Source organism: Hetaerina americana, unplaced genomic scaffold, assembly GCF_022747635.1.
Source record: "Hetaerina americana unplaced genomic scaffold, ioHetAmer1.1.p SCAF_4, whole genome shotgun sequence".
Taxonomy (NCBI): Eukaryota; Metazoa; Arthropoda; class Insecta; order Odonata; family Calopterygidae; genus Hetaerina; species Hetaerina americana.
Genome location: NW_027286985.1, coordinates 64,569,301 through 64,594,961, shown reverse-complemented (window position 1 = coordinate 64,594,961; position 25,661 = coordinate 64,569,301). Strand labels below are relative to the sequence as shown.

Genomic DNA, 25,661 nt, shown 5'->3' with positions numbered 1-25,661 from the left:
TAACTGGTTTTGATATTAGGGTCAGTGTTACTACGTTTGACATTAATTATTTGAGAGCGTTCTGCATGTAGACAGATAAGACCATCCATTATGTTAAACTATATTATCTAAGAAATTGCTAAAGAACATATTTCTTCAGAATAGCATCAAAATAATTTTGTAATTTCACTTGTAATATGTGGAATTTCAGTTTAAGTATGTCATATGTAATGGAACAATTCCAAGGAATTATGCGTAAAATGATTAATTGAATATATTTGTTTTATTTGAAGTAATTGGATTCCGGATATCCCTGATATTTGTCACAGCCTTAGATAGGCTCGCATAAAATATAATTATAACAAAAAATAGATAAGCATACACAGTGGATCAATGCCAATAATTTTTTTACGATACTTACTTTTTCGGTCCTTAGTATACTCAGGTCATTCCGTTGTTGGCTGCATACTCTTCGTTTCTTGATTGTCTCATCAAGAATTATGGGAACTTTAATTGGGCTTCTTATGGGAAATTACTCATTTCTGGGTATACATGAGAATACCTGTCAAAATATATCGAAATTTTTACCTTCCAAGAAAAATGCCATCATATCTGAAAAATTTCAATTTTGGAAATATCTTGTATTTAGTCATTACGGTTTATTACACAAGGGGAGTTTTTTTAAATGTAGTGTTTAAATGAGGGAAATGCTTGCAGCAAAATTGAAGTGATAATATGAAGATGAATCAATTAGAAATTACTTTTGCTTAAAATAAATGGAAAAATACAGTGTGTGTCTCATATAACATTCCACATATGAAATCAGTTGAATTGAAAAAAGAATTCAGCGGTGCACCATGATTACAGTAAATGCAAAACAAGGCATGAACAAGAAAAATATTGGTTCAGGGAAAATTGTGAAAAATATGCTTTTTGAAATTGCTTCCAGACCTCTGTTGTGTTCACCTATTGTGGATCTGCCCTCTGTGCATCAAATGTCTGTTTGCTATCTTTTCTTGATTTTCTATTATTTCATACTTTTCCTGATCCAAGTGCTTCCTCCACCTCATTGTCATGCTTCCTTCTCCTTGTCTTCCTTTTCTCCCTGCCCTGTTTTTCTATTAGTAATCCTAACTCGTGTTTGCCTGGCATCCCTGTCATTATTAGTTTTATCTTAAGATATTGTTTTGAGGGCTCATCAAGGGTCTTCAAACATTTTACCAAGAAAAATTTGCGCTGCATATCTGTACCGTTGTGTGCCTAATCAACCCGGTTATCGAAAGACTATGATGATAATATTTTTTAAAAATCACTATTTAATAGAGAATGGTTACGACATTAGATTTCAAATGACTACTGATAAATAATTGAGGCACATTCTCAATACAACCCTGGGGTTTTAGTTTCTAGTTAGTTTTAAGGAAATGCCATGTTTCATATTTAGTTCATCATTTTAATATGGAACATTTAGTCTATGTTGCTGAGGTATTTTGGAAGATTTTCATCTGATTGAGTAGCATGAGGAAATGTTAGATAGATCTAAAATATAATGAGCCATTAAAACTTCAAAGACTGGTTGGAAATGCTAGTTTGCACCTTTTAATAAAACCTGGGGATATCTCAAAAGTGTCCCCTTAGGTTTATAAAGGTTACTGATCAAATTGCAATATATGAGAAGGCCGATGAAAATATAGAGCCCTAGGTCCTTAAAATTGTTTCATTTGTGGACTTCAGGTTCAATAGTCATTGTTTCTTGTTAATTTTCATGAATAAATTTGTTGAAATTCTGAACTAATAACATTTTAAATGTGATTTGGCCGGATATATTTAGTTTTTTAATCCCAATTTATTGTTAATGGTAGTCTGCCATTTAAGGTAGGTTCTGAAAGGGTACTGACAAAAAATTGCCACATTTCTCAACTGTCAAGAAGACACCCTGAAAACCCTTCTATAAATCTTTATACTTCCTATCTCCTTTCATACCATCCTACTTGCCTAACCTTTTCCTCCCCGTACCTCTCCTGCCTAATGTTCGTCCCTCTGTCACAGTCTTCATCATTCAGTTCCTAAGTAAAATGTTCTGAATAGATAAATAGATTTATTCGCCGTGGAACAATGCATAATTTAATGGGCTTCGTTAAGATTTAATTACATTTATAGGTGCATTAACATACATACAAATTCATAGGAACAATAATGCCCTTTCTAGGTACTCGTGGATGCTGTAGAAAACATTATTTAAAAAGAAACTTTTCAGCATTTTTTTGAATTTATTTTCTTGGGGAAGTATTCGTTTCAACTCTTCAGGAAGTCAATTAAACAGCAGTCTTCATGAAATTTCTGGGGTTTTTACATCTTTCCTGTCTCCTTTGGATTTCTCCCGACTGTGTTCTCTCCTCCACCACAAGTACCCGAACCAACAAAGAAAACACAAGCATTTTGGAAAAAAATGTATTTATGTTAAACAAAACGCCTTTTTCCTAGTGATTTTCGATAATTTAGATACCCTTTTTATAATAAGAACTGTCTTACTCCTCAAAATAGTTATGAACTGGCGACATTACTTCTTCACGGTTGGAGAATCTTTGACCACCGAGCCATTATTTCAAGTTTGCAATAGAAAATAATCCAAGGGGGCTAAATCTGGCAAATAGGGTGCATGAGGTGGCAATTCATACTTTAATTCATGAATTTTGGCCATTGCAATAATGGATCCGTGAGCTGGTGCATTGTCTTGATGAAACAACACTTTCTTCTTGGCCAAAATCCATTGTTTTGATTGTTCTTTGGTCTTGGGTGTGAAGTAATAGACCCATGTTTCATCCATGGTTATGAAACGGTGCAAATTCCTGCTTTGCTGCTGTGAAACTTGGCTAAACACTCAATTGAAACATCTTCATGACACTGGTTTTGTTTGAGTGTGAGCAAACGTGGCACCCATCTTGCACACTGCTTTTTCATGTCGAAATTTTCAGTTAATATGTGATGTACCACACTTTTTGCAATGCCTACTATGTCTGCTAGCTTGCACACTTTCAGTCGATGATCATCCAGCATCACTTAATGGATTTTCTTTGCCGTTCCTGGAGTCGCCACCTCATTTGGTTGACCAATGCAATACTCGTCTTGGCAGTTCGTAAGGCCTCGTTTAAACTCTGCTACCCAATATTTTACTGTTGTAAACGAAGGAGCAGACTCACCCAGGGTGGAATCCAGTTCAACTTATATATTGGTTGGGCCTTTCAGATTAAAGTATTGTATTGATGACCTATTTTCTCCATTTTCACAAATTCACTGAAATCTTTCGCTATTGATGGCTGCCAAACAAATACTAAACCTGCCAATACAAATACTATCTTCAACCTGGAATCATATGCTTCATAGATTGCATACTTTCTAATTCATGATATTTTTCAAAAACTCAAGCCATCTCTAAGTCAAGCTGGTTACTTATGGGACCACCACCCTCTTTTTAATATTTCAAGTCTGTTTTTCATTTATAATTAGTAGCCAATGTTCCATATTTGTCAAATTGTGCCCTTAATAAGACCAAGTTTGAGCCGTAAGCACTTCTTGCACAACTATGGATTAAGGATTATTTTAAGGGCAGTTGTGCTTGGTCAAGGAGAGACCAAGTTAATCATTAAAATATGTTTGTGGTAAAAATAATCTCATTAATTCTATGAACTTTGCATTTTAACTACAGTGTCATGAATTGCAGTTGAATCTTAGAAGTCAGAGAAATGGGCAAGTTATAGCTGAGTATTTACTGTTCCGTCAACTTAAGTATTTGCTGGTGTTTTAAAAAGGATCTGTGGCTAGTTGCTGGAAGTTGGGGGATTCCGTGGAATTTAACCTGTTTACTTAAGACTATGAGTGTTACATGCAAGGAAATTTTACTTTAAAATATTTTTTTAGTTTTTGGTTACTTTCTGAAAGGGTTTATTTCTCTTGGATTTTATGAATAGTTGTGTGGAATGTTGGTTACAGTACTTGGGTATGGTGAAGATATAAGTAAGTGCTCTTATATTTCAATTTTATTAAAAATGTAAGAAAATTGTACAGTATGACGTTAAATCAAGCAAAATCCAAAAATTCAAGCGATATTGAGTGGAATTCAAACATTTGCTTAAAAATTATATTTCTATTTTTTTGTAGTTTAAGTGAAAATGTACCACGAAATGTTTTTTTGATAATTATTTCTATTGTTGGCTAATTCCAAGATTAATGTTAATTTTGTAGAGTGAGAAAGACTATGACCCATTTGCTGAGAGAAGGCGGCCCACAGTGGCAGAAAAAGATGATGAGTACAGGCAAAAGAGGCGTCGGATGATTATATCTCCCGAGAGAGTGGATCCCTTTGCAGAAGGTTTGTAAATGTCCATTTTCCTTCTGGTCTTGCAACCTTTTCTCTCCTTCATTTGATCCCAGAACTTGTTAGCTTATATGTTTGAATTTGTGGCATTATTCCTTTCTATGGCCTAATGTGTATGGTTGGTTTAGAATACAGAGTTCTCAGTTGAAGTATAATGTGAAACTAATATTCTTGGTTATCTTTTGGAGTAAACTTTCATATTTTCACATTAGGCCATTGAACAGGTGCCACTGAATTGTTTGATAGTTTCATTGAGTGAATCCACACGAATGACTGTGAGAGTGAATGACATAAGGAAATTAGATTTACTTTATCTTCCGTTTGTAGTTTGTTATATGGTTTACACTCATCAAAGGCAAGCTGTCTTTTCTGAGGGTTGTGGATTTTAGGCCAATCGTTGTGTAGCTTTGATTTTTGAAAGATGATATTGCTTCAAGTAATTCATTCCATTCACTAGATTAAGATTTTTTTTAGGTCATCTAATTGATCTTTATAATAATGTTTTCTATTCGTGTATTTAAAGGTTGTCATGTGCTTCGTGAATTTTCCATCTCCTAATATACGTTGGTTTGAGAAGTAACGTTTTTTATCTGTAGAGGTTAGCTATGCTTGTTTCATGTTGTATTTATCCAAGGCAGTCTATTTGTTGAGATATCCACTTTTATTGACAATATTCACCTTGTTTCATGTTGAATATTCTTAGCCTCCTGTATCAATGCATCATTTGATTTTTGATGTCTAGCTTATTGTGTTTTCGTCTTCTAAAAATGCATTTTGATGATGTATTGAAATTAATTGCAGTTGTTAAAGATTTTTCTGTTCACTTCAATCAGCACACTATATTTGTATTCCTCGCTTAAAGTGGTTAATATTCTTTTGAAGACCTTTGTTTTTAATTGTATTTTTGTACAAATAGTTAAATGCTGTTTTCTTATTGTTTATAATTTTGAGCATTTATAACCAGTGGTTTACAGGTTTTGGAAAATTTGCCATTTATGCACGTATTTGTTACATGAGCTTACCTAGTATGCTTGAGAATGGCTGGAAATAATTACATTTCATTTAAATTGATTGTGTAGTGGTTCTTGATTAAAGGTATCACTTTATTTCTCAATCTTTGGATAACCATAATTCAATCCACCTTGTAAATCAAGAAGTCAAACAAGGCATTTCATAGCTTCCTAGCTAATGATTACATTTTTTGGAGGATCATCCATAGCCTGCCTAATGGGTGTTTCTTGAAGTATGCATATTATAAAATGATTTGTTGCAAAAGTATAAGGTTTTCAGTATTCACCGAACCCCTCTTGTTGCTCATTGCATTAAGTTGAATTAAAGTTGAATTAAAGAATTAAAGTTCAAGTTGCATTAAGATGAATATTGTTAATGTGAAAGTCATTTATGAGGTGACCATTAAAAAGAAATAAAAGGAGCAGTAAAAATTGTTCTATTTCAAGCTGGTATTGAATAATTATGGTGACTGCAAGTCAATGTACTGAGATGAGAATGCACTGCACATGCATAAATGACCTACTATATTTACAGTAATTGCTAGGAAACATACCTGCAACCAGTTGGTTCTTGGCAAAATTTGTTTCTTTGGAAGATCTTTTTAGAATTGTCTGGAAAATTTCAATGGCATAAAGACAGCTTGCTTTTTTTGGTGTCGATGTTGTTTGTGAACGTATCATTATATTGTTTAAGAAACAAAGAGATATGAGATTAGACAGGTGGTATACTTAGTACAAAAGTTGACACAAGAGTTTGACATTAGAGTTACAAGTTTCTCACACTCGCATATACATCAATTTGACCTTTGTTTGGAGAACCATTTGATAGATTTTTCCCATACCATTTGCATCATGGGTAACTCCTTTGCCATGTAAATTGAATCATGTTAATGAAGCATTAATGCACCTTCCATTTTTTGCTTAAACTGTCTGTCTTTGGTGAATTTTTTTGAAGAATTGATGTTGTCACAATAGAGATTTCTTTGGTGTGGTCAATGCTCTTGGTATGGTTAGTGCCGATGTAGAAAAGGAAAATTAATGGTAGGAGTAAATGCTTAGATATGGGTACGATTGAAAGTAAAGTGGCTTAGCCAAAAAGGGTGTTTGTCTTGGGTTTCTTGGGGCTGCCGTAAATAGTGACGCCTACTAATATCCAATTTTCTCTCCCCCTCCGAGGAATTCCTTCAACGCCACGAGTTCATCTGCTGAAAACAGGATTTTGAAGTATGGCTAAAAGAAATTCAAGTTCATTGTGTGATAAGTGTGTGGTTAAGTGCTTCACACTACCTGACACCAAATGGCATTTTAAATATTTTCCAATTGTAAATCTCTTAAAACTGCATTGAAATAGTAAAAGTGAAACTGAGACAATTTTTATCAGCTCATTTGAATATTATTTTATGCCTAGATAAAAAGAACATGGGTACTCACTGTGGCTTCAAGAATGACATTTGGATTCCATGTAAGACAACTCTGTTCCTAAGTGTGGAATGAGTTTCATAAGGTTTCTGCTTGACCGGAAAATACGTAAAGGTTTTGATAAGTCTCAATAAAAGTCTCAAAATTGGTTGAAGCTTCTGTAGTTGTATTCCCCTCTAAGTCCTTAGGAGTGTGTGATTGTGTGAGAAATTCAGAAATATTATTAATCGTTAAGGTTACTTCTAGGTCCATATCACAGGCTGCTGGGAGAAAATAATGCCCATACCTTGATGAAGTGACTTGAGGAGGGTATCACGTATGTATTGAGTAAATTTCAGGAAATTTCAGAAGCAATGCCTTTGTTTCAAGAAATGTAAAATAAAAAAATATGTTAACATAAGTAGGAGGAAGGACTTTTCTCGGATCAGTAATTGCTTTACTGAGTTTCTGGCTTTACGTTTCGGATATTTCTTAAATTACATTTTCTTGAAACAACTTCTGAAAATTTTCTTTTGTCCCTTGTTTCCAAAAATTCAAGTTAGTGCATTATGTAATTTGATCTCTTTGGATTAACTGCTTTTCTTTAACAGTATTTCTATGACTGATCACTTTATTCATGTTTACTATATTTGAAAGAAATCTTGATTGATTTTTGAAACAAAGAGATCTCTTTAATATACTATTGCCTTTGTTTTCTTGTCGTGGAGTTGGAATATTCTCCATTTGTCCTAAGGTCACAAATATTTTTAAAAGAAGGCTAACTAACTGGCACGCTTTGCGTGACATTATTTTATTCTTTCCAGGTGGAAAAACACCTGATATAGGGTCCCGAACATTCACTGAGATCATGCGAGAACAGTTACTACGTGGGGAGGAAACTGAGGTAAGTGATAATCGTTGGTGTTGCATCATCATCGAATTCATGGTATTCATAATTCTATATTAAGAAAGGGAATCCTATTAATAACTAATGTACTTCTCTTCAATGCCTCATACCACTTGGAAAATTGTCAGGCCAATGCTATTTGCATTCTGTTTGATTTTGGAATGTTAAGTTTAATAGTCATATTTCTTTCCAACTTGGTGGAAAGTAACTGCTTTAATTCTTGGATGCTGCTTTACTAAATTTCAAGATTTACCTCAAATTAGTTTTGCATTTTGGCACCAGTAATCTTTGTCTAAACCATGGATCACGGATGAGATGATTACAAAAATGGATGAGCGGCGAAAATGGAAGAATATAAATACAGAATTAGGCAAAATGAAGTACAAAGAATTGAACAATAAATTGAGGCGGGCAACAAATAAAGCCAAAGAAGCATGGTGGAAGACGCAGTGCGAGAATATGGAAAGTCTGCAGAGGAAGGGGGAAATCGGTGCGCTTTACAGCATAGTTAAATCTTTATCGGGAAGTAAGAAAGGGAGATCAACGATAGCAGTTAGAGATAAGGCCGGTAAGGTAATAGTTGACGCAGGAAAGATCCAAGAGAGATGGAAGGAATATGTAGAAGACCTGTATAGTAAAGAGCTTAGACCAACAAAGTTAGACATTGAAAAGGAACATGACGTAGAGGAAGATAGCTTAGGTCCAGGCATACTAGACAATGAGATAGAAAGGGCATTAAGGGAGATGAAACTAAATAAGGCCGTGGGGGTAGATAACATTCCCGTGGAACTTTTGAAATGCTTGGGAAAATGTGGGAGGAAGAGGCTATATGGGCTGATCCGTAGTATTTATGAGGAGGGAATCTGGCCGGAAGACTTTGTGAGATCAGTTTTAGTTCCTATTCCGAAAAAGGTAAAGGCCACGTCATGTGAGGACTATAGGACAATTAGTTTGATATCCCACGCAGCTAAGGTTGTTCTCAGGATCATAAACAAAAGGATAGAGAGTAGGGCAAATGATTACTTAGGGGATGATCAGTTTGGGTTTAGGAAGGGGAGAGGTACGCGTGATGCCATTGCAGTAATGAGATTATTAATCGAGAGGAATATAGAACACAACCAGGAGGTATTTGCCTGTTTCGTAGATTTCGAAAAAGCGTTTGATAGAGTAAATTGGGAAAAACTAATGAGTATATTGCAGAAAATAGGAATAGATTGGAGGGAAAGGAGGCTAATCCGCAACCTGTACATGTCTCAGACTGCTCAGGTGAGGGTGGGAAACGGGGAGTCAGGATGGGCAGTGTTAGGAAGGGGTGTAAGGCAGGGTTGCCCATTATCACCGTTGCTGTTCAACCTGTACGCAGAAGAAATGATCAAAGAGGCATGGGAAGAACTAGAGGTAGGAATGAAAGTGGGCGGGGAATTCGTAAAATCAGTTAGGTTTGCTGATGACCAAGCTTTAGTTTGTCAGTCAGCCAAGGGGCTGCAAGCATTGCTTAGTGAATTGGAAATTCAGTGCGACAGGTATGGGATGAGAATCAATATTAATAAAACAAAGGTTATGCGATTTTCTAGAAAGAAAAAGGCCAAGCTTAACATTAAAATAGGAGGGCAAAAGCTAGAGCAGGTAGAACAGTTTACGTATCTCGGTAGTGTTTTGGACCAACACGGTCAAAGTAGTAGGGACGTAAGGAGAAGAATTGCGCTAGGCAAAGAGGCTTTCACAAGGAGGAGGGAGTTGATGACAGGGACTCTGAGTAAGCGTGTTAAGAAAAGACTCGTAAAAACTTTGATATGGAGCGTAGCTATGTACGGAGCGGAAACGTGGTCATTGAAGCAGGAGGATAGACGTAGATTGGAGGCTTTTGAAATGTGGGTGTGGAGAAGAATGGAGAAGGTGAAATGGACAGAGAAGAAAACAAATGAGGAAGTACTTGGTATGGTGGGCGAAGAGAGGGGTTTGTTGGGAGCAATCCTATGGAGGCAGGAAAAGTGGATGAAGGGGGTGTTGACCGGCAGTGGGATGTTGAAGACTGTGATAGAGGGTAGAATGTTGGGCAAAAGAGGAAAGGGAAGGAACAGGATAGGGATGTTGGACGGGATGAAGGGAGGAAGGAAGTACTCAGAGATGAAGAGGGACCTGATGTAGAGTAGGATGATTGATTTTGTGTTTTGTTAGGAGTAATAAAATATTTGTTTGGTAGTTGTGTCAGTCCAAAAACCTACCTTAACCGGTAGATTACTTAAAAAAAAAAAAAAAAAATCTTTGTCTCCCATCAACTTATTACTTAGTCATTAAACAACATTAGTACCAGATAAGCACCACGAGTGTTTTTGTCTTATTTGATAGTCAAATGAGCATACCACGATTGCTGTTACATACAGTTAATTCTTGCTGGTTTTTCTGCGAACAGGCATTTATTGCCTTTCTGATTGGGGTAATTCACCCGCATGAGTAAGAAATTCGTTCCTCATTTTGGTCAAAGGGTGGCCACTACAACTGTTGGACATGTGTACCTTCATGAATTAGGAATATAGCTTGATTAATTTTAGGCTAGAGGCATTTATTATCAGGGGGCATGCAACCCAATGGTAATCAGAAAAATCCTGATAAAACAGAAATCTAAAGAACAGTTTGTTTGTTGGACGAGGTGAGATAGTATTATGTCGGCAAGGTGTCTTACTACCAGTATATCTCATCTTATATCTCATACACTGTCTCTAGTAGATAAGGATTATCTAGGCACCAGTTTTATTCTGTGGGTTGACTCATACTGGTTGATATTGCCACTTGAGAGACGTATTTACCTGCTGAAAGTTTCATTATAGTTCATGATAAAATTAGTTTTCTTAAACTAGGACATGCTGTATACTGAGACTATATTACTTTAATGACTCACCATCGAGGTTTTCTGATAAGTAATGCATATTCGAACATAATGAAAGTTTTCAAGTCACTTCTGCAGCTGTTCAAGTGTCCACATTTTTCTTTGAATTTCCTCATCTTAATGATAACATTGTGCTCATTGTTCAAATTAGGAAGGATAGGAAAGTAATCCAGAGTATTGCTGCAGTATATTTTCATCAGAAAATGCATAATTATCATGTAGATCAGTAAGAATGCCTCTTATCTACTGCAATAACTTCATTTTGGCTACATATGTATACTAAACAATGTGGATGCATACAGGTGAAACCTACTATTTGGTCCTCTGACTGCTCTTGCCAAGTGAATAACATGCTGACTGAAAATAATAAAGTCCTATCTTTGGAATGGCTGCTTGTTTATCCCATGATTAACATGGATCCCATGGTTAATTAGGTTTAATGTTCTGGCATTGAAGCTCCTAAAACTAAAATCTAGCTCTGAAATATCCTTATTATCATTAAACTCTGTGCTGTTAATTATTTGAAATGGTGACAAGAGAAATCCTGATCTTGGTAAATACACATAATGTACAATCTTAAGTACAAGATAATTATTAAGATAATGTATTTCTTAAGTACATTGCCCACTCTGTAGCAGGTATCAATTCATTCAAATCAATACAGTGGTGGTAATTTATAGATATTCTACACATTCTACTACTCTTTAATTACTTCCCCATTTTCTCTTTCCTTGGTGCTTGAGAAACAGCTATTTCACCTCTGAACAAGAAATGGATTCAAAAACATAAGAATTTTGACAAAGGATACAGGTGGCCTATATAAAAGTCTTTAAGCATCCACTTCCCCATAATGCTCACAGATATTTAGGTCAAACATGGTGTCAACCCAATATTTTTTATTTTTAGAATTAACATTTGTGCCAATATTCTTTTGTGGCACATAAGTCCCTAAAGTATGAAAAATTCATCTCAAAAACTTGCATGTCTTTTGAAAATCAGCTCAGAATATGTTTGTGATGGTACATATTGGATTTTTTTTTGGATCTACCTGGTCAGCAGTACAATTTTCAACAGTAAGGAGTTTGAAGAGAACTCCGTGGAAAAGGAAGGAAATGCTCCCTCTTAATCTGATAAACAGATAACCTGTACAAACGTGATCGTTATCACTAAATGTTCATTACTTTGGATAATCAAAGCTGGCAGAAGTAGAATTTATTAAAAAAGTGATTAAAATTAGAATATACTAATTTAAAACGTGCATGGGTACATCATTTCTTTTTGTATGTACTTTCAGTTGCGCAAGAAGCTTGCAGAGAAAGCAAAGGATGGGACGCTGAAGCCAGTTTCAAATGGTGATGCCCCGAAAGCTGCTCCGAAGAAGAGGGGGAGGTGGGACCAGACAGCAGATGAGACACCCTCGCAGCCCACAAAGAAGAAGGCAGCCTCTTTATGGGATGCTCCAGAGGCCAATGAGGTTAGTATCCATTCACTTAAATACTTATTTTTGAGAAATATTTAAATTTTTTACAAGAATTTGCAATAAGACGTACCCTTGGTATGGAAAACTTGGTCCTTGGCAGTAACCTGTCTGCTGACCATTATTATTGGTAGGAGTTCTTTGCTTTATTTCATGAATGGGTAACATTGAGAAAGAGAGAAAAAATGCTACTTTTTGGCAGTTAAATTAATTTTTTGGTGGAGTTAGTTGTAGAATCATTCTTCAGCATGAAGATGTACAGTTTGCAGGTTACCTAATGTGTCTCTCTGTGAAACTGAACATTTATTTAAGTTGTTCACAATTTCGAAACATGTAGACCAAATCTTTCTAATTGTTTTCCATCAAAGGAATTTCAAAAGCGGATGAGTAGTGTCTCTTATATTCAAATCCTGCCCCTGACTCATCTCCAGGTATTCAAATCGCATAGTCAAATAATAGCTTGTTAAGCCAGAAAAAGTCATGAAAATTCATAAATCCAAGGTTAAGTTAATACTTTTATTATAATTAGTCACACGTTAACTATGTTTTCCTTTGTCAAAAACCTCCTTGGATACTGTAACTATTTTCCTTATTAGCCTGAATGGCCTGGGATTTTTTCTCCAAACATTGTTTTCAATTTCTCATTTACACTATATTTAATTATTCGTAAGTTCCATTAGCCCACTGAGAGGACTTAAAGAGATCGACTTAGGTGATATGTGCCTACTGACTCAATTCATAAGATGCTGAAGGACAATTGAGTATGGTAGGTAATTGGTTTAGAATATAATATTGGCTATTATATATTTTTGTTTGACATCAGATGAAAGCCTCCAATGCTCTTTTAGCCAATTATTTGGCTTTTTCTTCATTATTTGCCAAATTCAATCACTCGTTATATTTATCCTTGAGGCAGATTTTCACTAAATTTAAATTACTACCAGTTGATTATTGGCAGTTTCCACACCTCATAATTTTGGAGAGAAAACCAACGGTGAATGTTAATAAAAATATTTTTTAGTATAGTCTGCCTTGAAATCAAGCAAGTTAACTCTAGCAGTCAATTTATGCATAATTTATTGTAAATTATTGTACTTTATGTAAAATGGTAGATTTCAGTCTGAAAAATAAGACACTGTGTTAGACTTGAATGCAAGATTTTGAAAGCTATAATTTTGATGCACATTAGATATGCTGTTGCTAACTGCCAGAACCCACTTCCTGACTCTCAGGAGAAGATTATCAGATGAGTAAATGATAGCAGAGAACTGGTTCTCTTGATTTGGTGAATAGGAAATGTATAGCCAGTTGTGAGATGGCCTTTCAGAGGTTCCACTGGTTCCAGCGCCTGTAAACCAATCCACAACCCTCTCACCACTAGAGTTAACCAATCATTGTCACTGAACTGTCCTATTCCCAAATATATGGTGTAGATAGACTTAATCTATGCCTCCATACACATATAATCCTCTTTTAATGCAATGAACATTTGGGCAGTGTTTTCTAAAGAACTTTTCCACTCATTTTAGGGAGCAGCTATCCTTTTTCAATTGTTCTGAATGATAAATAAATGAGCCTGCTGAGGTGTAGGTTAAGTATTTGTATGTTAAAGTTGAGTTAATATTGGATAATGCTCTAGATCTAGTGAATACGTACACTTGAAGGTTTTGTGATTTAATGGGTGGGTAGTTTAAAAAGTTCTTGGAATGGGATAGAAATAAACGACTTGCCTCAGTGAAACTTTTTTATTTTTCAATGTAGCCTCCCTGTACACTAAAGCACTTGTTCCAGTGTCTTGATCCCATTTTGAAAATTAGATTCCTTCAGACCTGCAAAATAACTCTACTTCAGCTGTTAGTTCTTTGTTTGAAGAGAATCTCTGTCCTCGAAGGAAAGTTTTGAGCTTGGTGAAGAAATGAAAATCTGATGAACCAAATCAATCAAAGAAGGCGGGTGTGGCAACAATTCATATCTTAGTTCACATATTTTTTGCAGTGGCTTTAACACTTGGGTGTGCATTGTCTTGATGAAAGATAACTTTCTTCCTTGCCAAACCAGGCATTTTTTTGTGTATCTTTTGCTGCAGTTGGTCCAGGAGATTTGCATAGTGTTGTCCAGTAATTGTTTGACCAGGGAAGATAATCTATCTGCAGATTCCCATCCCAGAAAACGGAAGCAGTCACCTCTCCAGCTGACCATGTTACCTTTGCTTTCTTTGGTGGTGGTGAATCAACATATTTTCACTGTTTGGACTGCTGTTTTGTCTCTGGGGTATAATAGTGGACCCAAGTTTCATCTGTGATCACAAATTGGCTCAGAAAATCTTGTTGGTTGTTCTTAAAATGGGTCAAACTCTGTTAGGAAATCTCTGATGCATTTGTGATTCGGCATCAAGTGGATCCTCCATGACCATTTTTTTCTATTTTGCAATAACTTCTTGGGTAGTGGCACATTTTGGCTGACCACTGCGTGGATCATCATCTAAGCTGTCCTGGCCAAACTTAAACTCGTTTGGTTACTTAGCAACAGTTGAGTATGAAGGAGCATAGTCTTGCAGTGTGTTCTGAAAGTCGACATTAATTTTCTTTGCTTTCATATCTTTCTTTACGAAGTGTGTAATCACTGCTTGAATCTCAATCACTGCTTGAATCTCAATTTTTTCCATTTTCACAAATCACAGAACGGGAGTAACAATAGAGAGGGGTCCACACCACATATCTCTTCCCTGGGTTCTGTGCGTTACATGTTATTGCCTCCCATAAGGGTTACCTATTACTTCACAGGAAACTTCTTGCGCCAGCACTGACTTCTGGCAATTTTTCCATGAACTTTTCAAGCTACCTTCATAAATTGAAGTTGGTCACCAACATTTTGTCGGAGATAGGGACTGGAGGGGATTGAGCGAAAAGGAATTTTTCTTGGTGGGGTCAAAAGATATTCAACCACTTCAGGGAAGTGGACATTAAGTACTAGCTGCTTTAATGAACATAATATGTAGTTGCATGATTAAATTAAAACTCTGAAACTTGTTTCTGGTATATGTGTAAGCTAAATTGTATGTGGTAAGCAGTTTGTTGTCCCATTGCTTATGAGGTTGCTTATACATTTCATCACTTTTGTCTTAACTGTTTTTATCCACTTTTGTGTTGGTGATCACCCTTATCATTGTACCTCATTGTCACATTTGAGCCATTAATGTATTATTTTCATTTATGTTTATGTATTTACAATTGATCAGGAATCCAAATTACATTCAAGTCAGTCTAGGCAGGTATTTTCATATTTTACTACAATTCCTCTCAAATAATTTTGGCCGCACTATATCTAAGGTTGCTATATATTCAGGCTAATGCTGTGTTATGAAGTTGAGGTTGCATATCTATATGTTCAGAGTGTATATGTTATGTCATTTTATGCAAGTGTCTAAAGGTATGTTTATCATTTGTCTGTTTCTAATAAAAAAATACATTTAATGGGAGAATGTTCGTAACATTTTGCATATATTGTCTTAAGAAACCATATCATTTGAAGTAGCTTCTAACTATTTGAGTTGGATTATACATTTTATTGCATCAATTTTAATTTTCACTTCAGACTCCAGCTCACTCCCGATGGGATGAGACTCCTGGACATGGGAAGGGTGGGGAAGAGACTCCAGGGGCCAGCACACGAATGTGGGAGGCCACTCCTGGTCATGCAACACCTGGGCATGCCACTCCTGGTCATTCAACACCTGGTCATGACAAGGGAATATCAGGGGGCGCATCTTCTCGTCGTAACCGCTGGGATGAAACACCAAAAACTGAGCGAGGTAGGTAAACTTTTTCTATGGGAAGGCTTTAGCATCAGTCATGTGGAATTTTAATAATGAAATGTAAGCTGAGCCAATCATATTTTGTAACTTTCAGATTAAGGTGGGCGTAGTTTGTGACATATTATTTTGGGAATTAATAGACTTAGTGTCATTAAGCTCACCTGTTTACCTTTGTATTTAATATGTTTACACTTCTTCTTAATTAAATGTAGATACTATTATGTATAGTGACCACTTTTGAGTGATCTAAATGTAATGAAATTATTTTATCTTTTGAAATTGCTCGTGCAGTTTGGATGGATAATAAATTTGAATGTTGAAGGAAAACTTAATTATGGTTAACTGTTTAATGAACTGCATTGAAGTGATAATGCATCTCTTGTAGTTGTTTTTTTAAAGCAATCATGTTACCTTACTGTAACTGTAGACTCATTCTTTGATGTCTTAACTTCAATTGACCTTGTCACTATATGTAGCATTACTTGCCATATTGCATGTTGGAGAACTACCATGTATTGAAAAATTATATATTTTTGCTGTTGCACTCAACCATCATAAAAAGTCATATTTAGGAAATATAGGGAGATATAAGTTATGAAATTTTGGCTAAGGGATGAAAATGGTGTGGTGGTGAGGGTTATGGCTTCCAATTGTTCATTGTTTGCTATTTCCTAATTCAAAATTTGGAGACTGGATTTTACAGAGTATATCAAGAATAGATCAATGCCATGACTTTGGCTGTCATATTAAACCATCTTATTGCTAAATTTAAATATATATGTGAGAATTTATAGTAATTCACATTATTAAGCAGCACCTGTAAGTGCAAATTTTGCATATAGGTAATAAGTGCAATTATTTCTAATCACATTTTTCTCTAGAAACCCCCGGTCACAGCAGTGGGTGGGCGGAGACACCTAGGACCGATCGAACTGGGGGAGCACCTGGTGTTGGGGGTGGTGGGGATCTAATCCAGGAAACACCCACACCATCAGCCAGTAAGAGGAGAAGTCGATGGGACGAAACTCCTTCCAGTCAAATGACACCAGGGGGCATGACTCCTCAGACTCCGGGCACACCCCACACTCCTCACACGCCACATACTCCAGCAACACCTACGATGATGACTCCAAGTGGTGTGACGCCAACTGGACCAAAGGCTATGGCTATGGCCACACCCACTCCAGGTTTGTGATGCTTTTGAGTTTCATTCGGCTCTGCCATTAGTGTTGCGGCAATGATAAAGTGTAGCTAATTTGTTGCTTAAAATCAAAATTTTTATGATTTCAATACATGAATGTACAAGGTACATTCATTTTGGTATTGGATATGGAAGATACATGGAATTTGGTATTAATACCAAATTCACTTGAATGCATCCCCCCATCCAAACATAAGAGCTCCTCTGCCTTTGCAAAATCTTATGTGAAAAAATTCTGTGTTGAGTGCCTTTGTTCCTTTACAAATCATTAAAATTATATTAGAAATGGTAAAGAAATAAGAATTTACTATTTGGAAACTGCAGTATTTTTCCATTTTTAATAAATAACTTCTTTGTGTAAATTGTAAATCTCTTAAATATTTTGGCTCTGCTTGTGATTAATCTAATATAAATTTAAATAAAATATTGTTTCAACCTAAATATCCTGTGAATTTGTCATAACAAGGCAGTAATGCCTTATTATTTATATTTTCAAGACAAACATATTCACAGGAAACCATGAATTTATAATGCATTTTAGGGGATGTCAGTTTTCAGTTAAGTTGTGGTAAATGCCTTGATGTGAAGGCTGTATTTTGATTTTGCTTATCTTTAGGGGCTCCAATTATTTTTCAAATGGTATCATATGAATTCTTGTCATATGTTTATATTAACTCAAGTGTTACTTTAAATTCATAATCTAAGGTATTTATGTTGTTCTCATAATTTTATGGTTAGGACTCCCTGAATCATGGAAATATATTGTTTGATCAGAATGATAATTTTGTAGCTACATCCTCCTAATAATTCAGTTGTTGTGAATAATTAACTCTTTGATGAAAAAGAATTGTCAGTATAATCAGATGCCTTGAAATTAATTTTTTGTGCTCTTACTGACCAGTTATTATGTTTATGGCTCATGAGAAACTGTTGTTAATGTCATTATCATTTTCAGGTCACCTAATGACGATGACTCCGGAACAGCTTCAAGCCTATCGCTGGGAACGGGAGATAGATGAGAGAAATCGGCCCCTCTCTGATGAAGAATTGGACACAATGTTCCCTGCGGGATACAAAGTACTTCAGCCTCCTGCTGGGTATGTGCCCATTAGGACTCCTGCTCGAAAGCTGACAGCGACACCAACTCCAATTGCTGGGACTCCGACAGGGTTTTTCATCCAACAGGAAGATAAGTCTGCAAAGTATATGGACAACCAGCCAAAGGGGAATTTGCCATTCATGAAACCAGAAGATGCACAATATTTTGATAAACTCCTGGTAGAAGTTGATGAAGAAAGCCTCAGTCCGGATGAGCAAAAAGAGAGGAAAATTATGAAGTTGCTGTTGAAAATAAAAAATGGGACACCACCAATGCGTAAAGCTGCCTTGCGTCAGATCACTGACAAGGCAAGGGAATTTGGAGCAGGTCCGCTCTTCAATCAGATCCTCCCCTTGCTCATGTCTCCCACACTTGAGGACCAGGAGCGTCATCTTTTGGTTAAAGTCATTGACCGTATCCTGTACAAGCTTGATGACTTGGTGCGTCCATATGTTCACAAAATTTTGGTCGTGATTGAACCCTTGCTCATTGATGAAGACTACTATGCCCGTGTTGAGGGTCGTGAAATCATATCAAATTTGGCAAAGGCTGCAGGTCTAGCTACAATGATATCAACCATGCGGCCTGACATTGATAACATTGATGAATACGTTCGTAACACCACAGCACGTGCTTTTGCTGTGGTGGCATCTGCCCTTGGTATACCTTCCCTGTTGCCTTTCCTAAAAGCTGTGTGTCGAAGTAAGAAGTCATGGCAGGCAAGACATACTGGCATAAAAATTGTGCAGCAGATTGCCATTCTCATGGGCTGTGCAATTCTACCCCACCTGAAGAATCTTGTCGAAATTATTGAACATGGTTTGGTAGATGAACAGCAGAAGGTCCGCACCATCACTGCCTTGGCCATAGCTGCTTTGGCTGAAGCAGCCACCCCTTATGGTATTGAAAGTTTTGACTCTGTATTGAAACCGTTGTGGAAGGGTATTCGCACACATCGTGGCAAAGGTTTGGCTGCTTTCTTGAAAGCCATTGGTTACTTGATACCTCTTATGGATGCTGAGTATGCAAACTACTATACTAGGGAAGTGATGCTCATATTGATTCGAGAGTTTCAGTCTCCAGATGAGGAAATGAAAAAGATTGTGTTGAAGGTCGTGAAACAGTGTTGTGCCACTGATGGTGTGGAATCTCAGTACATCAAAGATGAAATATTGCCACACTTCTTCAAGCATTTCTGGAATCATAGGATGGCTCTCGATCGTAGGAACTATCGGCAGCTTGTTGATACAACCGTTGAAATTGCCAACAAAGTTGGAGCCTCGGAAATCATCAATCGTGTGGTGGATGACCTCAAGGATGAAAATGAACAATATCGTAAAATGGTTATGGAAACAATAGAAAAAATAATGGGCAACCTAGGGGCTGCTGACGTTGACTCAAGGTTGGAGGAACAGTTGATTGATGGTATTTTGTATGCATTCCAAGAACAGACGACAGAAGATGTTGTTATGTTGAATGGTTTTGGTACTATTGTCAATCAGTTAGGGAAACGTGTGAAACCGTATTTGCCGCAGATTTGTGGTACCATCCTCTGGCGTTTGAACAATAAGTCTGCCAAAGTTCGTCAGCAAGCAGCAGATCTCATATCTAGGATTGCTGTGGTGATGAAAACGTGCCAAGAAGAAAAGCTGATGGGACATTTGGGAGTGGTTTTATATGAATACCTTGGTGAAGAATACCCAGAAGTTTTAGGTAGTATACTAGGTGCCCTGAAAGCAATTGTAAATGTCATTGGAATGACGAAAATGACTCCACCCATTAAGGACTTGTTACCACGGCTCACACCAATTTTGAAAAATAGGCATGAGAAGGTATGTAACTGAATCACATTTTATTCCCTTTTATCTATTTTTTAATTGCATGCAAGCTTTCTTGGAATGATTTTATAATTTAATTCCTCGCCTTTGTCGTAAGTTCTCCATTTACAGGGTGGAATTACATTCACTGTTATCATGTAATGTTTGCAGCATATTATGTTCATCCCCTCTTACACAGAAGTTTGTTTCAAAATTTATTTATAAGTTAAAACCTGTGTTAATCAAACATCCGTATATTACTGAAGGACTTTTTTCTCCACATATGCTCAACTGAAATGCCTAATTTTTGCATAATTAATACCAAACTTCATAAAGTTATTGGCTCAAATATGTAAGGCATGACATGGTAAAACAACATTAAATACAATCAAGGATGGTTCTTTACACTCTTTAATTTTTTGTTCAAATGCCTAGGATTCACAAGTACCATAACTGTAAATGTGTACTGTTTGCACACATGCACACTAATAAATATCGAGTTGAAGGAAAAAATTCAGAAGTACTCTGCTATTAGAATAAATAACCTTTTAATGGAAGTAAAAGCGTTTATTTTAAATTTGTGGCTACAATAAAATATTCTGATGAAATAAATCATGTAATTAGCATTAAAAACAGCCAATAAAATGTGAAATCATTGCCCAAGTCTTTCTGCGAAAGGATCAAGTCACGGCCAGTTCTGTAGAAACCTACTGCGTAACCAAATTGCCATCTGTCCAGTACATTTGGCTGGCTATATTCAATGATGGGGTAACTAACAGATTTCTCCCAGAAGGCACTTGTAATTTTATTGGCACCATCACAATCTACTGGGTTAAACTGTAGGACTGAGAGGTGCAACCATGCCCTTCTATTTCCTTATGCAACATTCTCACGCATCTTACCTTTTTCTGCTGTGTAATTTCCTATGTCTCTGGCATATTTAATTCCCTCACTTTTTCACTCCTAACAGAGTGTATACTTTTAAGAATAGATGTAAGGCATATATGTAATAATTTGATTGATGTGTGGTGTATGGTATTATATGTAATAGCTTAATTTTTTTTTAATTTATCTTTTTTTTTCTTGCTGATTAATGGTTGTAAATGGGATGGGGATTCACTTGTTTTGTTAAAGAGATTTGTGTTTTGAAGTCTAGTTTTATGTACTATCTTTTGCAATTATTTGGGACTTGTGTGCCACCTGACACTGTCTATCAGCACATGTGTATTTTTAATAATAATAATAATAATAACATGATATTGCATAAATATCGTAACATGACAAACAGATTACCATTTGATGATCAAACGGAAACTATTGGTGGATTGTGACAGAAAACCAAAAGGAAGCACTTTCCGTTAAAACTCACTGCTTTCAGTTTATGAACAGTACTGAATTATATGCAAATGAGGATGCAGTGCATTCAAAATTAGCTATTTTAGTACCTGAAAGGCATAAATGTTTGAAATTAACATTGTTTTATATGTAATAGGGTGTTGAAGAGACTACTGAAAGAGTGCATGATGGCCTTTAATGGCATACAAAATGCTTTCCCACTCTGATCTCATATCATGCTTATCAGTCTAGTGGGTAGAAGAGGGATTGATACATTCACTCCAGGGACTTCTGAAAAGGGCAGAGAGATGAGGGAGGGACTTGTACTTGGGGAAATTAGGTGTGTATGGTCTACTGGTTTATATGGTAAGGTGAGAGTGTATACCAGTATGCATACTAGGGTGGGGAAAATTTGTATGAGCTTTACTTTGCTGTCAAATTTCATTGGTCTCAAGACTCAAGTAAATGACCTTCAATGCCCACATTTTGTATGCCAACTTTGGACTACATAGACAGTTGCATCAAGTGTGATACAGTGGTGTCAAAAATAACATTTAAAAGGATGGGAAAATGTGTGAATCACTGCTCTTTTCTTTCTTAACACAGCTAAAAAATAGGATCATTAACAAACATTGATACTGTTGTGAATCTTCAGGTATTTTTTGTGAAAACTGCCTGTGCTTTCATAACCATATATAAGTATTCTGCCTCCTGTTTGGTTTTGGTTTTCAGTCATGGTGCCTATTTTTTAGGGAAATTTTACCTTTCTTACTTAGGGGTTCCAACTGCATAAACTCTTCATTGCTTGATACCTTTGTTTCCCAATGTAAAACAATATCCATTTGAACCATGTTACCGACCAAGGTACTATTACAAAGAAACTGCGGGAGATGCCGCAAAAGTAACTTTTAACAGAGTTATCCGCTAATGTTCAGAGTTTAAGAGGACGCCTCGATAGCTTAACTGGCTAAAGCACTCGACCAGACATCGAGGGATCCGGGTTCGAATCCCAGTCAAGGCGAATGGTTTTTTTACCCTCTGAAATTGTTGCATTGGAGTTACTATTAATGTTATTTGGATAATAATTAGTTAAATTATCCAATTTCCAGTTGTTTTAACATAAAAGATATTGATTGAAGCTTAATTATTTGAATTTCATTAATGTTAATTAGTAAAATAAAGAAAAATTAGGAATGTAAATTCATTTAATATTTTTATCATTGGTATTCTAATTTTTAAGGTATGTTTTGGATGGACAAAGACGTTTCAATGATGAATCACCTCTCTTAACAAAGCACAACTTCACATTTAACACTACTATAAACCCTTCTTCAATTCTCCTTATTTCCTTCTGTTCTTCCTTCCAAAAATTGAAGTGTTCAAAGATTCTAAAGACATTGGCAATTGCCTTGCAGGAAAAAGGTATGATAAATTTTTAATTTGACTTAAGTGATACAACTCCTTGCTCTCCACTTTTGGCAGTCTTTTTAAAGTGCAGCATTTTAGTGAACCAGTACTTCACTATTTTTTCAGGATAAAGGTTTCATTTTCCAGACCATCTGTGTTCCAATAAAGAAGGTCAAATGTTAATAAATTGTGATTACAAGATATCTTATCTGGCCAGTGTACTTATATTATTCCTGATGCGTTTATCTATACTTTTGTCAGCCTGCTATGTATTATGTTATGTGCCCTGTATCATCATGAGACCTTGTCATTTTAAGATCACGGTCAATTATCCGTAACCAATTTTCAAAAAAACGTTAACTTGTTAAGGGAGGTGGATTTCCCTAAATACTAAAAATATTTATTCCCTGGAAAACTGGAATTCCTTGACAAACAGTCAACACCCTGGTGGTGAAATGCATTGCTTTTCAAGTCATGTAGTCCTATCAAAATCATTTAAAATACATATTTTTGGATGTGGTACCGTGTATTATGCATTATGCCCGAGTGGATCATTGTGATGAAAGCTCCCACTATACAATTTTTAGAATGCATTAATTTTTCAATACATTACTTATAATACATTTTGTACACAATACACGACAATAAATTACCATTAATGAAGAACACAATGTATATTTCCACTGTTCTTTATTTACATGAATGATGATGATGCCTAAGCGTTGGAACTAGTTGAACGTAAATAAAGAACAGTGGAAATATACATTGTGTTCTTCATTTAATGAACATGAACTTCCACAAAGTTGAGCCAAAAACAGTTGAATAAATTACCAATTTAATTCATAAGTCCTGTGTTATCATTTGACAGATGCCTTGTGCTTTGGTGCACACTTACCCCAAGTAATTGTAACTGCATGTTTACATTTGATGTGTGATTGGTTCTGTATACTGAAGCGTTCATGGTAGTTCGGCTGATAATCTATGTCGTATTTCTGTGATTTATGACTATGTAAAATAGTAGAACTTAGTGCTGAAAGCATTAAAATCCACGAAAATTATGTTTAATAAGTATTGCAAGGTTATAATTGATTACTTCCCTTTTTTCCCTCTTTTTTTAGGTGCAAGAGAATTGCATAGATTTGGTAGGAAGGATAGCCGATCGAGGTCCTGAGTATGTTTCTGCCAGGGAGTGGATGAGGATATGTTTTGAGCTCTTAGAATTGCTCAAAGCTCACAAGAAGGCTATCAGACGAGCGACTGTCAATACATTTGGCTACATTGCTAAAGCAATTGGGTAAGATAGTTGCACATATCTCAGAAGTTGAGAGTAATTAAAGTTGGTATAAGCAGTAGTATGGTGGTCCTGGTAAATAAAATGCAATGGCACATAATAACATGTCGAGAAACTTGCAAAATCTGTTTAACAGTTATGTAAGTTTTGCCTTTGGAAAGTATCTCCTCTTGTGTTCAATAGCATTTAGTGAAATTTCATTGAATTCAAGGATATTTGCTCCTAGAATTAACTTTCTGTTTAATAAATTAATTCTTATTCTTCTGCCTGATCATGTTTGCAATGTTTTGACTACTTTTTGGAGGGCAAACATTTCTTTGGTTCATAGATCTTTCTTACGAAGTGAAATTTTGTCAGTTTTTTGTGTATTACATATTTTCCATTTCTAAGAAGACATTCCTTTGAAATTTCCAGATGGCATGCTCTCTCTGAAAAATTGTGTGTAATTCCTTATAAAGTTTTAAATGTTATTAACAGTGCCATGTGTGTAGAGTAGAATATTTTCCATAATGTGAATTAAAAGTTAACTGATTCTTCATTGGAGTAATTATAAATATCGAGAACTCAATTTTTTCTGTTGAAGTGCATTCCAATTTGCTAATAATTGCCTGAAATATGGATTAAGGGGATGGGAGTTCATGAATTAAACAATTCATAGGAAATATGAAATGGCGCAATACTTCAAGTGACAACCACGTAATCTGGTTTATTTTTTCTAAAGCAAAAATGGTATTTTATGTGTGTTTAATGGGAATGTGGTTAATTTGTCAGTGATATAAATCATTTATTAGTCTGGCTAGGCAAAAATGGTGGCTATGTGGTGCTGTCCGTCAGTCAGTTAAGTGTTCCAATCCTAAGTCTCCCTTAAATTGAAGACTATTATTGATAATAATAATAATCCTTGCTGACTAACTTTGCATTGCACTTAACCTAATTAGTAGCATTATAAACAGAATGTTACTTCAAATATAATTCTTGGCCTTTTTTTCCTGTTCTAATATGCCACTTTTCACGCACAACTAAGGTGGTACTTTGAGGTCTGTCAACCAAAGAATGAAGAGGATGGCCAATGAATACTTGAAGGATCTTCAGTTTGGTTGTAGGCTAGGGAGAGGTGGATGTGATCCCATAACAGTAATGAGTTCGCAAATAGAAAAGAACTTGAAATACAATCAGGATGCATTTGCTGTTTCTTGGATTTTTGGAAGTCATTTGATGGAGTGAATTGGGTCGAATGGACAAATGCATTACAGAATATAGGTGCAGATTGGAGGGATGGGAGACTTATCCACAACTTTACATGTCTCTGACTGCTCAGGTACATGTGGTGGATTGAAAGTCAGGATGTACAGTAGAGTAGTCAGGCAAGTGAGATAGGTATGCCCACTATCACCTGTTCATTTCACTATATATGTGGAGGAAATGGTAAGAGAAGCTTCAGAAGGGGTGGCGGTAGAAGTGATAGTATGTGGGGAATCCATAAAATCACCCGTCATTCATAGGGTTACAATCTTTGATGAGTGCATGAAAATGTGTGATGGGTATGAGATGAGAATCAATTTAAACAAAACAAAGATTATGAGGTTTTCAAGTTGGAAGAAGGTCAAGTGAAATGTTAAACTTGGAGATCAGAAAATAGAGAAGATTGAACAAATTACGTATCT

At 35.9% G+C, this 25,661-nt stretch overlaps 1 protein-coding gene across 2 annotated transcripts in view; it reads left to right on the top strand.

The window, feature by feature from the left end:
- The window catches only part of Sf3b1 (splicing factor 3b subunit 1), a 30,271-nt gene that overhangs the window by 1,083 nt on the left and 3,527 nt on the right, over positions 1-25,661 (top strand). The window contains exons 1-8 of one of the 2 annotated variants that reach the window (XM_071589673.1): positions 5,698-6,588; positions 7,030-7,099; positions 7,587-7,666; positions 11,851-12,030; positions 15,628-15,844; positions 16,729-17,034; positions 18,004-19,979; positions 23,825-24,000. In XM_071589673.1, coding sequence (XP_071445774.1) covers positions 7,631-7,666; positions 11,851-12,030; positions 15,628-15,844; positions 16,729-17,034; positions 18,004-19,979; positions 23,825-24,000 — 2,891 coding nt within the window. In that variant the 5' untranslated portion in view covers positions 5,698-6,588; positions 7,030-7,099; positions 7,587-7,630. Of the gene's footprint in view, positions 1-4,221; positions 4,349-5,697; positions 6,589-7,029; positions 7,100-7,586; positions 7,667-11,850; positions 12,031-15,627; positions 15,845-16,728; positions 17,035-18,003; positions 19,980-23,824; positions 24,001-25,661 lie in introns of those variants that run through there. The other variant, XM_071589672.1, reaches the window with a different exon arrangement.